General features: G+C 36.6%; 1 protein-coding gene across 1 annotated transcript; it reads left to right on the top strand.

The window, feature by feature from the left end:
* Positions 1-2,286: 2,286 nt before the first annotated feature.
* Positions 2,287-16,597, top strand: ccz1 (CCZ1 homolog, vacuolar protein trafficking and biogenesis associated). The gene is made up of 17 exons (XM_036573042.1): positions 2,287-2,417; positions 3,760-3,835; positions 3,945-4,041; positions 4,408-4,505; positions 5,115-5,208; positions 5,369-5,449; positions 5,590-5,637; positions 5,746-5,829; positions 8,053-8,228; positions 8,831-8,912; positions 9,777-9,838; positions 12,803-12,914; positions 13,529-13,562; positions 13,698-13,815; positions 14,544-14,702; positions 15,919-16,046; positions 16,198-16,597. Exons 2-17 carry the CDS (start codon positions 3,822-3,824, stop codon positions 16,251-16,253), a joined length of 1,443 nt encoding a protein of 480 aa, XP_036428935.1. The 5' UTR covers positions 2,287-2,417; positions 3,760-3,821; the 3' UTR covers positions 16,254-16,597.
* Positions 16,598-16,615: the final 18 nt, after the last annotated feature.

Raw genomic sequence — 16,615 nt, 5'->3', positions numbered from 1 at the left:
TGGACTTTAAACAGAATTCTATGCAAGTGTTGCATATTGAAAAGTTTTCTTTTTCAACTTAATTAATGTCGTTTGACTCATACATATAGATATATAATTGCATTTATCTGATGTCATGTTTGAGGACACACAGAGAGTTAATAATCAGATTCCAAACAACAGCAATAGTATTCCAACACTTGTAATATCTGCATTTATATCACTGCTGTTCAAACTTAGTGTCTCCAAAAATGACAACTTTCTGCATGACCTCCACTGGTTGTTCTGCTGGTGGAATGAAAATGTTTGTAATTAAAGCAGCACCATGTAATATTTTTGTTAAAACTGAGGAAGTAGCATTACTGAGTCAGGAGAAAAAAACTGCTGAGATGAACTGCAGCGAGTCGCCTTGTCTGTAATCATGGTTTAAAAGACTGAGGTGTCAGGTCGAATTTCGCATGAGTTTTTCAGACCACATCCCATGTCTTTACATATTAACACTACACACATGTCAAAAGGAAGGTCCAGCCTGATGATTAGGTCTTAAATGCAAAATTGTCATTATACTAAAGAAGATAATTGACTTAAAAGCTCAGAAGACAGCTAAGAGGAGTTCTCTCTTGATACTCTTTCAGCGCACTCACAATAATTGGATTCATATGCTCATGGGAATCCAAAGCACAAATGTTGCAAAATGTTCTTCTGCACATTGCTTGTCAATACACATTTCTACCAGAGAGGTCTCCAAATCCCCAAATCTTACATAGTGAAGCTTGAACATGACCAAATAAAATTATTTCCCTCCATTACTCCATTATTAGATTAACTAGGACACTGTTGGCCCTCTGTGTGTGAAATGTTGTTACTCCATGTTGAGCTGCCAGCAGGCATTGTGGTGTGAAAAGGTCTGCAGCTTAACAGGCAGCACAACTGCAGCTGTCCTCATATCAAGCAATCATTTAAAACTGCCACAATAAAAACTAACATTTGACTCAATAAAAACACTTTAATAAATGTTGAAATGTTCACCTACAAAGATGAAAATCCAATTTGCTTCTGGTTTTATAAATCAAACATGTTTCCATCATACAAATATATTCCATCAACATTAAATAAAACAAATGCATAGTTCAAATGAGGGAGTTTCAAAATAGGCAGAAATTGCACTTTATGGGTAAGAAGCACTACAGTCTCCAAAGAAGTCAGTTTTATATGTTTTATAGAATTTAAAAATAAAGTGATATTTTGATGACAGACGAAAAATAAGCAAATATCTACAGAGATCTGTGTAACTGAGCAGAAAAATGTGGTGGGTAACATTAGAATAAGTTACTACATTTAGAATTTGTATCATTTTAGTAAGTCAGTTCATTTACTTCCTTTGTTCACAGTTCCAATGATGCACCCTTCAAATTTACTTACTGAATAATTGATAGGTGAGCTATTTTCACGGAAGATCCAGCAATGGGCTTCAGAATAGCAGAGTTAAAATTTAAAGCAAACTAAGGAGACACAAAGGACCGGGACAGTGAGTGTAGGTATAAGTTACAGTGAGAGGGCCTCTCAATGCCTGACAGACACCTCACTCGGGTTTCTGAATCCATTAGAGCACTGCAATTGAAAATGTAGTTCAGCAACAGCTTCTGATTGGCACTTTCTCGTTACTTCTAATTATATGTTGTTCAGTAATATTATAATTGGATCTACCAAATATATAACAAGACAATTAAAAAATGCAGCTGCACAACGTGACTTTTGCACTGGAGCAACATGAAACGTAATATAATATAATATAATATAATATAATATAATATAATAACCAAAACATGTCGGTGTCATAGACTTACATTAATTTTAGCTACATAAGTCTCAGAACTAGTAGCTCAGCTAGATCAGCTAAATTTGGAGTATGGGAGAAAGTTTGTGCATTAGATTTTGTCAGTGAACTGTTCCTTTAAATGGTTCACTGACAAAATCTCAAATATCTTTAGAAATGTATGAAAACAGCCTTTGGTTTATGTATTATTATTATTATTATTATTATTATTATCACATTTTTTACTTTAGTGTTTGGAATTCATTTTGGAATTAAATAATATATTTAAAGTGTGTATTTAAAGAATACATGCTCATTCAGTGAGAAAAGAAAGGAAACCTAGGCTTCGTATGAAACCCGTATGGGTCAGACGACTGTCGTCCTCAAAGTCGATGCTTGGAACTCCCGTTAGCATGAAGTAAAACAGAGCCGGGCTGAATGATGATGTGGAACTATGTGTCACACCGCAATTCATCTACCCGGGCGGTTTTAGCAGCTACACACGGAGCTCCGTCAGGAGGAAGAAGTGTTTTGTGTTGTTGAGTCTCATTGATATTCACTCTTTATTTATAAAATAATAAACTTGCTCGTTTTTGTCTTCTACACTGCCATGCTGTAAGAGGTAAGCTCAGCTTCTGTCTTCTGGGCTTGAAGCCTTGAAACTGTGAGGGAACGTTCATGTTCTGGAGCTAAAGAGGCTAACAGGCTAGCACAGTGGGCTAATTAGCTTAGCCGCAGCCAGCTAGCTGTGCTTAGGCTCTTAGTTTACTGTGTTGTTCATTTATTTATTTACTCCTATTGCAGTAGTTCATGTTCACCGAATAGGCGTTGATTTGACTGATGCTGTGGCAGTTTAACTGCTCAGAACTTCTTAAAAGCACCTCAACTAGTTTAACCCCAGACTGCTCAGCCCACTGTGTGTCTGCTGACTGAGCTCTAATATCAGACAAGGTGTGACAGAAATTGAGCTATACTCTCTGTACACATAAGAGCACTGAGAGACTTCACTCCGCAGTGCTTTTAGCTCTACTCTGCTTTCTACTGGCTTGCAGTTAGCTCTGCTGCGGGCAATGAGCAGTGTGGGTCTCCAGTTCCAGCAGCTTAGATTGAAACTTAAAGGGCAGTTCCACGTATTTTTCAAAATACCTACCCAGTTAAGTGGTTAAGATGTAAACAAAGTCATTCAGAGTGATTTGATGTGAAATACTCAATTCTAGAGAAACTTACAGACTCAGAATTTTTCACAGTGATGATAGGTACCAGACTTCTTGAGTGTTATATGCCTCCAGTAGCAACCTAGCAAGAAAATTTGTATATATTAAATGGTTACAAATATGATGCCTGAGATGTTGTTTTTTGATTGTTTGAGACCAGGTTTTGGCCTGAAATGTATTTTGTAAAGCCACAATAATGGCAGGGAGGTACATACTGGGTGTAATGATCCAAAATAGTCCCCAAAGAATACATTTAAAACTCAGAACACATGTATATAGATTTGTTCTGGATAGTAAATTAAATACCTGTATTTGTGTAGTAGATAATTGCAACTTAACTATTGCCACCGTTGTAAAGAAATCTGACACCATTTTACATCAAACTACTCTGAATGATTTCATGTCAACAGTTGAATTATACAGAAATTTGGCTGAATTGGCTCCCATAAGACTATTCATCATCTTTTCCGTAGAAACGTTTGCCAATTGTGTGTGTATGATATGTGTTGTATATGTAGGGCTGTGTGTTTGTATGTGTAGTGTGTGGATGTACACACACTTTATGTCTGGAAGTATCTAGACACCCCTTCTAATTAGTGAAGCAAGCCCTTCAGTACTGGAATTCCATAATAAAAAGGGTTGTCCACACTTTGGTCATATTTATGCCCATATAGTGTGTGTGTTCCAGGTTTTATGGTCTTGGTATGTGCTACTGAAAGGTATCCTTTCTGCCAATCTTTGTTGCTACAGGTCAAAGGCATGCCCATCAGACTGCTTGAAAAGCTGACGAACTTTAGACCTACACCACTCAAATGCTGATGATTAGGTACTGACATGCTGATTAAGATTTAAGCAAAGTTTCTGCGTTCTCCAATTGATTTGTAATAAGATAGTAACTTCAACTTCATGTTATCCCTAACTTTCTCCTGTTTCAGCCCAAGAATGGCTTCTGGAATGCAAGAAAAACAGTACACTCCATCCCTGTTAAGTTTTTTCATCTATAACCCTAAGTTTGGACCACGAGAGGGAGAGGTATGAGCTGTTTCCACTTTCAAGACAGCTTTATAAGGAGATCTGCTCTATGAAACAGAACCAGAGCTAATTGAGGACAACATTATATTTTAACAATGCTGACAAGAATAGCTTGTGATTCTTCAGAAAACCTGAACTCCAGAGATTTATCAGACGACAAAATGAGAACTGTTGAAATCTTATGACATGTCAGTGACACATGAAATACAATTATGTTAACAAGTGCCAGTTCAGTTTATGTGCTGCATTTTAGTTCAAGAGGCATATTACAGTATGGGCCGGATTAATGATAACCTTTACTAGTTATGTAAGTTAAAAGGCCAGTGATGGCTTCTTTGTTCAAATGACTGGTTATGTGTCCTGTAGGAGGAAAAAAAGATCTTATTTTACCATCCTAGTGAAGTGGAGAAGAATGAAAAGATTCGCAATGTTGGACTCTGTGAGGCCATTGTTCAGTTTACCAGGTGAGCATTGTGTGCAGTATTTATAAGCCATCTAACCTTATGAGGTGCAGAATAAACTAAGAATTGGGAATTTGACTGAGAATGTGACTCTGTAATTCAGTAATATTGATTAATAATAACAACAATATAAACATTCAGATTGCAGATTCTGTTTTGTATTAAGTCGTAATGATCATCACCTGTTCACGTGTGAAGCCACTGTATTCGTTTATTTAGTTTATGTTTTGGTAATCGTGTAGTACAGGGTTTCTCAACCTGTGGGCTGTGGACTGAACAACCCTCTTGTAGTCTTTGGACCTATGCCAAGGGGAAGCAAGTGGTCCATAAGGGGCTGTCGATTGCATTTTTTTATTTCTTTGTAATAAAATCAATAAAAAATGTTTAAAATGGCGAACAATATTAATACAAGCCCTGCAGCAACAAAGTGAGTTAAGCTTCCCCTGACGTTTCACCCTTATGATCACAAGTGAATGGTCTAAATTGCATGGCAGAAACATTCAGCTTAATTTACTATTCTGCCTGATTTTTTTTTGTATAAAACAAGCTTGAATTGGTCTAATCTGTTGATATTTTATGTCCAGGAATAACCTCTTTATAACATGTTTCTAGGACCTTTTGTCCCACAAAGCCAGCGAAGTCCCTTCACACTCAGAAAAACAGGCAGTTCTTCCATGAGCCAGAGGAGAATTTCTGGATGGTCATGGTACCTAAGCAAAAGCCTTTTTATAGCATATATGTATTTTATTAAAATTAATAACGCAACTTGTAGTCCTTTGTGAGCATTTAAATGCCTTTTTTTCCTATTAAGGTTGGGAGCAATAGGTAAGTTTATCAATAAATTTTCCTGTGTTTTGTCTTTTAAGGTCGTACGGAATCCAATGATAGAAAAACCCAGCAAGGATGGGAAGCCGCCAACTATAGAATACCAAGAAGAGGAAATTCTCGTTCGTATTTTTCTTGAGGTTTTGTTTGTTGTGGTGAACCTTATTATTTCTTAGCCTGTCTTTTTAAATGTCTTACACTTGGTCTCGGCGTATATTACCATGAACAAGTATGACAGCATTTTTTTACTTCTTTCTTAAAGGACTCTGTGTATGGGGCAGTATTACAGCAGTGCTACAGCATGTATAAGGTAAATTCCATTTGATATGACCCTGATTCTAAAGTCCCTTATTTTGTGTGTTGAGCTTGTTTTCTTAGTCAGAGTTATATGTTCCTGTGCCCTTGTTTTTGTCTCCAGCTCTTCAATGGCACTTTCAGCAGGGCATTTGAGGCTGGTGGAGTGGAGCTACTTAGGCAAAAGCTGGAAAAGTTCTTCTACAGGGTAAGATAAATAAACATAAGGTAAATAAACTATTAATTGAGAACATAATCCTCACCACATTAGTCACTAAGTTGTGTAAGGGTGTGTATTGTGTGTTTAGTGTGAGTAGCGTATTATTGTGTTGTCATTGGTATTGTAATAACCTATCTAAAATAGAAACTTTTTAGAGACACTGTTTAACTTAAATGTACATTAAAGCGTCCATGTCCTACATTTTTCTTGTGTTGTACTTTGTCCCAGAGGTCCACTTTTAACATTTGTGTGATTTTCATATAGCAAAAATGGTTGTAATTAATTTCTACATGATCATTTTCCAACTTCTTCTTTTTATCTCTTTATTAAACAGTTTTTTTTGTTACTGTCCTTTTATGACTGATATAAATGAGCTCTGATTCTGATGGTGCAGTAAAATCTCTCATCAAAGAAACACTCAGAGCTGAAACACTCTTTAGAACTTCAGTATTAACTTGCACGAGTAAACTAATGTAGGCTGAATAGGCGGATAGATGTAAATAAGTTGGTTCTAGTTACATCACAGAAACGGTGAATTCAAAACAGGCTGTTTTTGAAGTTTAGTGTTCAGATATAGGCTGTGTGGACTGGAAAGTTATGGCATTTTGAAACTGTTTACGTACTACATTAAACTCTTTTGTTTGGGGAAAAAAAAACAAAATGAGTGAAAGTTTTACTGTCTGTGATATGGGCTCTTTAAACTAATAATATTTTATTCCAAGTGATTTTAGATTATTTTTATTGGTCTAGTTGTCATGCAGTGTTCACACAATGACAAGGTAGTTGGCATTTTAAAAATGTAAAACATTTAATGACATTCACGCTTCATATTAGATTTTATTGATTTTGTTTCGTTCCAGACCGGAAAATAAAAAAGTACTATTGCAGTAAGGTTGTTGTGTTTTGACAGCTCATTAGTGTGACCCCTGCTCAGGAATATGATTGACCTCCCGGCCAACCGTAGCTTTAATTTTCTTCTCTTCTATTAGCAGCACAGTCCACAGTCTCATTTGTACAGAACAGACGCTTGTCTTATCAGTCTTCTGGTTCAAATTTCCCCACTGAAGGAATCATGCTTACTCACCTGTTTGAATAATTCAGCTCCGGTCAGGGGAAACCCTCCTTGTCACCTCCTCCCAAACCTGAGCCCTAGCTTAGTGCTCTCAGTGAAAGTGTAATGTGTTCCCAAGGTGAAATGTCAATGACTGCTCTGCAAAGTCACACCAGTACAGCTTCTCAGTGTTCCCCATCGTCAAATTACGTGACGTCAGCCTCACCGAGGCTCATCCATACTCGCCATAATCACCATAATCACTTGCAGGCGTTACTAGTTCTTTTTTGAAATGCTAGTGACAAAGTCCAGTATAAAAGGTAACTATTATAGCGACTGTTGTTATGAGAAGTATTTATGTTAGCTACTTCTAGAATCCAGGATTATAGTGTGGTTGTTATTCTTCTTTATAGAATTCTGGCCAGTGTGTGTCAGTGACCGCTCCTTAAAGGAGCATAATTCACTCGTTGAGATGTAAACAAAGCCACGCTGGTTTGATGTAAAATGCTTCATTGTAGAGAAACTTGCCTCCTTGGTTTTCTTTGTAGTGGTGGTGATGGGGACCAGGGATCGCAATGTCTACAACAAGTATAACCTTGTTATTTACTATCCAAAATGATCAGTGAACCTGCATATCCGTTTTTTATGTAATGTTGATAATGATATAATAGTGATAAATCTGGAAAAAAAAGTTTTGTTTTTTGGGACTATTTTGTCTTACATTGCCCTTCGTGTACTTCTTCTTTTTGTTTAAAAAAATAATGCATTTTAGGCCCAAAAATCTTCTCAAAATGACTGTAAAAAAATGTCTTCGACATCAGGCAACTTTTTATGGCTATTTCTTGTAATAACTTGAGGGAGCCTTTAGAGGCATTAAATACTTCCAATGTCTGATTCCCATTACCACTGCTGTGAACAATCCTAACATGGTAATTTTCTCTAGAATGGAGCATTTAATGTCAACCCACTGGGAATTTACTTACATCTTAATTATTTAATTATGTACAAATTTTGAAAAATTGGTGAAATACCCAGAACATACATTTTGAAGTGCTTTGTTTTGAAGTTTGTATCACTGATAGTATCATTATTGTGTTTTAATGTAGGCTTGGCTAGCTAGATTGCATGCTTAGCTTACTGTGCGTTTGTGCTTACTCTAGTACTTGCAGACACTGCACCTTCAGTCATGTGACCTGCTGGATGTGTTTGGGGGGATCAGCTTCTTCCCTCTGGACAAGATGACCTACTTGAAGATCCAGTCTTTTGTCAACAGAGTAGAGGAGAGTTTGAGCTTGGTGAAATACACAGCCTTCCTCTACAATGACCAGCTTATATGGTATGTTGAAGAAATGCACTCATTACTGCTTAGCGTGTACTTCAGATAAATTCAGCACTGCAAAAAAGTTTTCTAAAGTATTCCTCAGAATATAAATGTGGTTATTTCATTACAGAAACATGTTGGTTTTTACTGCTGTGTCATCTGAGGGATGGAAGGTCACAGGCATTCAGTATTGTTTTTTGGCCTTGCCCTGTACAGACAGAAATTGCTCCAGATTCCCTAATATTTTTATAATGTTATGGACTGTGGATGGTGAAATCCCTTAATTCCTTGCAATCGTGCACACAGAAATGTTGTTCTTAAACTATTGCACTATTCACTCACACAGTTTTTCACGAAGTAGTGACTGAACCTTGAATGCCCCTTTTATACCCAAAGTCAATTGTAAGTCAATGAAACCAGATGTTTTTCCATGTCGTTTTGGGTCATTTCTTTTGGTCCATTCATCATAAAATTTACACACAATGTAAAGGACAACAGGCATTTTCAACTTATGTCAGAAACTGAATAATGACAAAAATGAACTTACCAAGTAATCGTAATATTTTTTTAATAATAGACTGTGTTGTGTTGATTCATAGATGGTTTTTCTTTTGCAGGAGTGGGCTGGAGCAAGATGACATGCGTATTCTTTACAAATACCTGACGACTTCACTGTTCCCAAGACACACAGAACCTGAGGTATGAACATTTTCGAAACTGGCCTTTTGTTTGATTGACGTTTTTGATCGATTTTTTTACTTTCCGTATCATTTCCAGGTCATAATACACTTACTTAGTATATTTGTGAGGAAAGAAATCTACCTTTTGCTCCTTTATATTTTACAATTGCTATTTCTTTTTGTGATTGTCATTCTTTTATGTTTGTGATAGCATTTGTGCTTTCTGATGGGTCATACCTCTGCCTTTTGTTTTAGATGAAAAGTGCTTCAAAAAGAAATTGATTAACCTCAGTTTCCCTGCAGATAAGATGCTGGATGAACTAAACAGTTCCACTGTAGTAGTTTTTTGACCTGGTATTTTTGTACTTTGTACTACTCAAGTTGTTCTTTGGAAAAATACTTTTAGGCTAGCAGTTTTCAAACTGCAGGGGAGTGCTAAGGTGGCAGCAGAAAGATTGTTAAATTGCACAGTGTAAGCTTTTTTTGTTGCAGGTGGTTACCCTGTATAGCCTGAAATAATGTAAAACTTAGAGGCATTGGGTCAGATTTCAGTTTTTCAGACCCTGTCATATGTCTTCGTGTTAACATCACACGCACAAGCTCATGTTTGATGTTTAGGTCTCAAAAAGAAGCTATCCACAAAAGGGGCGATAGACTAAAAAAGAATGTCATGGTACTCATAGTTTTTCATAACCTTTATTTAATGAACAGTTTGTCCATTCCAAATTGTTTGACAACTGGCTCAGTTTTGTTGAGTCAAGAAATGCTTGAAACTGTGCAGGACCAAGAGCAGAATCAAGAAACACCACTTTAGTGGAATGCGTGCTGAATTCTAATATAGTGTCACCCCTCAGTGACTATGTTTTTGTGTTTGGTGTTGCAGCTTGCAGGCAGGGACTCTCCTTTGAGGCCAGAGGTAGCAGGGAATCTATTGCATTATGGGAGGTAAGTGGAGTATCTTCAGCACTGATCCTTGCTTGTGCTGGATTGAGGTGTCAGAGACATTGGGCTTGGTCAGTGAAGCCCAACTCAGATAGACTGCCTGTGATCAGGTAGCTTAAGAGTAATTGAAGTGCTTTGGTGGCAGGCAAACAACAGTGAGCCCCAAACACAAAAGTGTTCCAGTTAATTCTGTAACTAATGCTGGATTATAGATCAGCAGGTGTGCCAGCACAGTGTATGTTGCACTTTACTGACAGTAGGTGTGCACGGGCCTGCCAGAGCCTTTGCTCTTATCAAGCAGCCTGATTAAAGTGAAGTTTGTTTCTTTAATTTTGAGCTGGAGTTACGAGGCTAATGTAGCTAACAAGTAATGGAAGCTTCATGCAAAGTGGATGAGGCACATGTGTGATGATTTAGGCATCCTAATTGGTGGAGTATAAGCTTCCCTTACTTGTTTCCAATATTATCCTTCTAGCACCAGTGAAAAACTACAAAAAACTTCAAACTAGTGAAATTAACATGTTAACTTTGACAACATGTCAGCACAGTAAATTATTAAAGTTTTCAATTAAAGGAAAACCTTAAAAAATTACTCACTTTTTATTTCTAAACATAGGCTTAATGCAGTGTGTAAACATTGCTGTCCGTATTTCAAAACTAAGCTGCAAATACAGCTTGTGGAATTCACTGTTTTCGTGATGACATGAAAACCAGCGCATTTACGTTTATCCATTTAGTCAGCCTACAGCAGATTAGTCCCAAGAAGGTATAAGGAGTGTTTTAGCTCAGATGTCTTTTTGAATGAGACACAGGCGATTAGAACAGAAGTAATTTACCTACTTCGGTTTTTAAGGCACAGTAACAAAATCAGCCTGTTTAATTAAAAATTCAAAAAGTCATAAAGAGTGGTTTGGAAATGGTTGTGTAAAATGAATTAGGACTGTTTTTGATATATAAAGTCACATAAACCCAATAAGTAGACTAGAAAAAAATGCAAGAAAAATTGTGGAATATGGGCCCTTTCCCACCTATAGCAAAGAGCTGATTGGATGTGAGCCCAATAGTCAACTGATGAACGGGATCAGGTTTATTGAGTAAAGGAATACCTAAACTGTGCCGGACCAAGAGCAGGATTAAGAAATGTGTGCTGAATTCTTATACAGTGTCAGGCAACAGTGACTGTATGTGTGTGCTCTACAAACATTATGCAAACACTACCTGAACCAACTCTAAGGTGTTATGTGAGACTGAGAGGAAGTCGACCCCTGAGAGTGGCTATGAGGATAATGTAGCATGAGTGTTAGTTAGCCACACATACACTCACACACTAGTAATCAGCGGATTGAACATTTCCTTTACAAAGCCATCTGGTCACAAGGTGATTACAGGCCAGTAGTGTCACGTCTCGGTAAATATTAGACCAGTGCCTGAGAAAAGAGATTATTCTCTAGATTCTATATAAAAAGGATTATTTATTTATGCGTTGTTATTGTTACAGTACTGTGCAAAAAAGACCACCCTTTCATTTATTTAATTTCTGGTCAAAACCGCCATTAAGTCCAAATAACTCAGCATCAGAAAAAAAAGCAGAAAACATATATTTAACAGATAATTACACGGAAGCCTCAACAATTAGATTTTTTTCATTATTTATTATGTCCACCATTTGCCTTTATTACAACTTGATTTCTGTTTTTCAAAGAAATCTGCAGGGATATTTTTACATGCTTCCAAAGTTCAGCCTTAGAAGTTGGTTGCAGTTTTCTGCTTCTTATGACAAGCAATCATGATTACAAATGGAGACTCTGGTGTTCTAGTTCACAGTCGCATATTTTTTGTTTAGTTCATTTTCTCAGTAATGGCTTTTTGACAGCTACACATTGTTTCAGACTCATAGCGTTGTCTTCTCACTGTGGAAGGATGGACAGAAACCCCTGTGGATTTTTATTTTGATCTGAATCAAGAGTGGAGCTTGATTTTCTCCTTTCTCTCAAAGTTGAAAGCTTTAAGTACTGTTTATCTGATGGTGTCAGTTTTGGTGGTCTACCAGGTCTTGCATGCTTGTGAGGAGTTCCATTTTCTGTATATTTTTAATACATCTTTTAACCCCAGTTTTGGAAACCTTTGTTTTTTTCCACTTATTTTTCTCAGACTTTCTCCGTAGTTATGCAAGTGGATTATTATATATCTAATCTTCTCAGAAATATCTCCTTTAGCCGTTTTAGATGTACATGAGAAGGTAGTTGTGTTTAGGTAGTTGAATGTGTGAATGTAAATGCCACTTTGAAGGGGAACATCAGGTCAGCGACTTCTTTGGGAACAGCTTTTGTTAGGAGGGCATAGCTATAACTTGCTTGCTTTAGTATTGGGAGAATGGATAAGTTAAAGGGGTGGTACGATCCACAAAAGTAAGGAGTGAACTAATTAGATACTAACAGATTTGATATTATACTTGGTGTTGAAGGCTTGTGTAATTTTCTGTTGATATGTTTCCTGTGTATTTATTTATTTTATTTATAAATTGTATACGTCTGTATCAAACAGAAATAGACTCTGTGCTCTCTGTATTACATTTTTTTACTAATTTAGTTCAACTTCGTCATTATACATATTCAGTGGTACAGTATAATAAAACATGCTTGAGCTACTTCTCTGGTGCATGAACATTAAGACAAGGACATGAGTGTGCGTGTACTAGTGGGATGACAGACATTATGTATATACACAGTAACTACAAAAAAAAAAACAATAAATAGACAATACAGACACTACAATAAATACAAAATAACCTGGAGACACAGAAAGGTACTGGCACATAGACGGTGTGTATACGTATCTGCAAAATATGTGCAGCCAAATATTTTGTATACTAATATTTAGATATACATTGTTATGTAAATTCCGCAGTCAGGTCGTAATGTGTAACTTAATTGTCTTTGTTTGTTTTTGCTTTTGTTTGTTAACTAGATTTTTAACTGGACCTGCCAACTTAAAAGATCCAGAGGCGAAATTCAGATTTCCAAGAATATTTGTGAACACAGAGGACAGCTACGAGGAGCTCCATTTGATAGTTTACAAGGTGAGATCAACAGGAAAATTATACTTTGTTAGTTGGCTATCCTAAACATAATAATAATAGTATATTCTTTTTTGTTTATGATAATAGCCTATCAGGAGTTGCCTAAACCCTATTTAGGCTCACTCTTTGGCTAGTTTTCCTAATGTCTGATACAGTGAGCAACAACAGCAAGTGAGATTTTATATTGTCAAGTAGTATTTTATTATTGTGTTAATGTCAATATTTAAAGATTTCCATAGATTTTTCAGAATTTCTGTGAATATAATAATTTAATCACTAAGATATAAACAAAGTCATTCAGAGTAGTTTGAATGGTTCATTATAGACATACATACCAACTTTTCTTTACTTTGGTATTGATAGGAAGCAGGGGTTGCGGTTTTATGTGTAATATTAATTAAAATAGTGTAAAATCTGAACCTGCACCTGTCCACCATTAATAGATAGATTTTACATCAAAACTTTTGTTTTACCAGAAATTTTGAAAAATCTGTGGAATTTCCTTTTAATTAGTTTGACTCATACCATCATGTTTACACGGCTGAAGAAAAAACAGATTGCAGATTCAGCATGTTTCTGAAAATTTTAAGACTACTCCATGATCTGTCTTGCAGGCAATGAGTGCAGCTGTGTGCTTTATGATAAATGGTGAGTGCCTCATTTAAAAGCTTTTGTGCTTCTTGGGTAGATTACAATAAAATTATTTAAAGAAATTAGATAATTTGATATAATTAACCAGTTCACAGTTAAACATCTCTGTTTTCATTCTAATCTTGTTCACAGCATCAGTGGAGTTGACTCGGGAGTTCTGTGAGCAGTTGGACGCTCTGGTTGGTCCTCAGCTCACTCTGCTAGCCTCAGACATCTGTGAACAGTACAACATCAACCGGAGGATATCAGGGTCAGTAAGAATCCACAGCCTTCTGAAACTTACTAGCCAGCTGCATTTGAAAATGAACATGATAACATAAAGCTTGGAACATGGAATGATCATGCAAAAATTGGTGGTGATGTTACACGTGTAACTACACATTCCGCTTGATATGTTAAAGTTTGAGCAACTAGGAGTGGCTGGTTTTGCTCTGGTTTTGCTCTGATTTTCCTCAACTTTTAATGATGTATAAATTTGTGTTAGGGTCTCAAAAGATGTGATGTTGATGGACTTTAACAGTGGCAGCAGATGCAGTGGTTAGAGAGAGCCCCAAAAACATGTTAAATGAACGTTTGCCATGAGAATGACACTTTAAACTCTCAGTGTAAATATGTGAGAAGATACAGTGCAAAATATGCTGCCATGCAATAGGGTGCATGGTCCATTTTATTGTTTCACAAACTCTGTTTAAAATATTTAAGGTAAAATAACACCCATGTAGAATGTTTTGGTGGGAAAGAACATTTATTACCACTGTTATCTCTTCATCTGTTGATCTGAGCTCTTGGCCATGTGGCTGTTTGGCCAGGAGGTATAGCTTGGGGATCATTTCACTTCTGACACTGAAAGTCTGTTGTAGTGGTTTGAGTAAACCTGTTACTGTTAGGGCATGAGTAGACCATCCAGTGCATTTCTGTATATTTATTTGAATATCTCGTGGCCAATAAAGCCTGTATGTGTTGCATTTGTATGGCTAGGCCAGAAAAGGAACCCCAGTTTAAGTTCATATACTTTAACCACATGAACCTGGCTGAGAAGAGCACCATCCACATGCGCAAGACGGCCAGCGTGTCCCTCACCTCCGTTCACCCTGACCTCATGAAGATCCTTGGAGACATCAACTGTGACTTTGCACGGTATGCTCCATCTCTGTATATTACAGTACACTGTAGTGATGGAACAAGCAAATACCAATTCCCCTCTCCCATACAACCCAGTATGATTAACTTGATTAACTTGAGAAGGCTGGTTATACTGTTCCACACTACACAGTGCTGTACAGGGAGGGTAGATTTAAGGCATTTTCACACCGTTTCAGCATTTCAAGTGGTCTCGGACCATTGAGCCATGGTTTTCTGTGTAAACACATCACATTAATAAACTTCCCTGGAGCTTTACTATGCATACACAGCCACACCCCTACAACACTTAATGAGAAAACATAAACTGCTCGATAGAGTTGTCGCCTGTGGGTTTGTGTGATCTTGCACAGAGATGGCAGCACTGGCATATTATAGCTATAAGCCATAATCTGTTTTACAAGGATTTTTAAGATGGATAAGGAGGTTAAAGGTGAGGCTAGGCATGATGTGACACAGAGTTAAACCCACTACGTATGTTCAAACAATATAACATATGGTATTATACAGTGTTCAGTAAAAAAAAAAAAAGAGATCAGTGACGATTCCCTGAACAGTGGTTACATTAACAATGGTAACACCAAATTACACAAGACCAGTATGGCTTGTCTGTTAGCAGTCACACAGGGTGATCAGACTTCAAGCACCACATTAATAAATCATAGATTTTATAAAACAGTCATTAATTTATCATCCTTTTAGATGTGCAGTTTGAAAGCTTTAATCTGGGAAGCTGCAGGGGGTCAGTCCAACAGCGTTTCCTCACTACTAAATAAAATAATAAAAATCAAATTTTATCTTGAATCACGCCACCTTCTCAGTTCTGGTCCAAGTTTTATTTGCTACATCAGACACTGATGCTTTATTTGATGTGTCTGACAAATACAGTCAGACATCGCTGGTCAAATTACATGTTTTATTTATTTTTCAGGTGAAAATAAGTTTACATAGTGAACAATTATGACATTTACCAGTGTAACAAATTGGAACAAAATAAAAAAAAAATGTGCCATAACTATTGCACAGGCCACATGTTATGTTTATTTTTTTCCCTGATACATTAAATTCAGCAAAAAAAAAAGTAATTGAAATTTGCAGAGGTGTGTTCCCTGTAGGGAATGTATTAAATTGGTTTAGAATGATGCTGAGCATTATCAAAATTCTGAGTTTAACTGTTGCATTGTCTTTTTGTCCCCTCTCTCTTATCTCTCAGGGTTGATGAGGATGAGGAGATCATTGTAAAAGCGATGACCGATTACTGGGTTGTGGGCAAGAAGTCGGATCAGAGGGAACTGTATGTCATTTTGAACCAGAAGAATGCCAACTTGATCGAAGTGAATGGTATGTTATTGTGCACTGACTGAAATATAGTTGCATTTTTTTTTTAGTAAGTGGTTTTAAAAGGTGTCAATGTTTATTGACTGATTGCTTGGTTGGTTTATTGGACTGTTTTTGTTACTGTGTAAGACGTTTTTCCTTTTTTGCTTTACAGAGGAGGTGAAAAGACTGTGTGCAACACAGTTCAATAACATTTTCTTCTTGGACTGAGGACAATCAGAGATCGAGAGGGATATGACTACACTAAAACTGTCAGCTGTTCATGTTTTAATGACAGCATCAGTGTAATGCAATAATTGCATTGTAAAAATTACTTTTCATATTATGCAATTTTTTAAGATTTTTATTTAATCTATACAAAAAAGTGACTGCATTCTTGTAATTAATTGTAAAATCAAAATTTTACTGATGTTTGTATGTACATATATAAATATATATATAAATATAATATTGAAATGTTTATCAGTCAGCTGTTGTATTCTTTCTTGCCATTGCCATTCACTCTGTTCTGCTTCCTTTTAAGCCACAAAATTAAACTGACATGCATTAACTAAGTCTGGCTATATTCAAGT

The sequence above is a fragment of the Colossoma macropomum genome, unplaced genomic scaffold, assembly GCF_904425465.1.
Source record: "Colossoma macropomum unplaced genomic scaffold, Colossoma_macropomum, whole genome shotgun sequence".
Lineage (NCBI taxonomy): Eukaryota > Metazoa > Chordata > Actinopteri > Characiformes > Serrasalmidae > Colossoma > Colossoma macropomum.
Note: the sequence above shows the minus strand (reverse complement) of the source record. Positions and strands in the feature narration are given on the sequence as shown.

Excerpts from the sequence above, each read along its gene's own strand:
- ccz1 (XM_036573042.1), top strand. Across the intron at positions 5,450-5,589 it reads ACCAAGAAGAGGAAATTCTC|GACTCTGTGTATGGGGCAGT; the intron begins GTTCGTATTTTT and ends TCTTTCTTAAAG. Across the intron at positions 5,638-5,745 it reads AGTGCTACAGCATGTATAAG|CTCTTCAATGGCACTTTCAG; the intron begins GTAAATTCCATT and ends TTTTGTCTCCAG.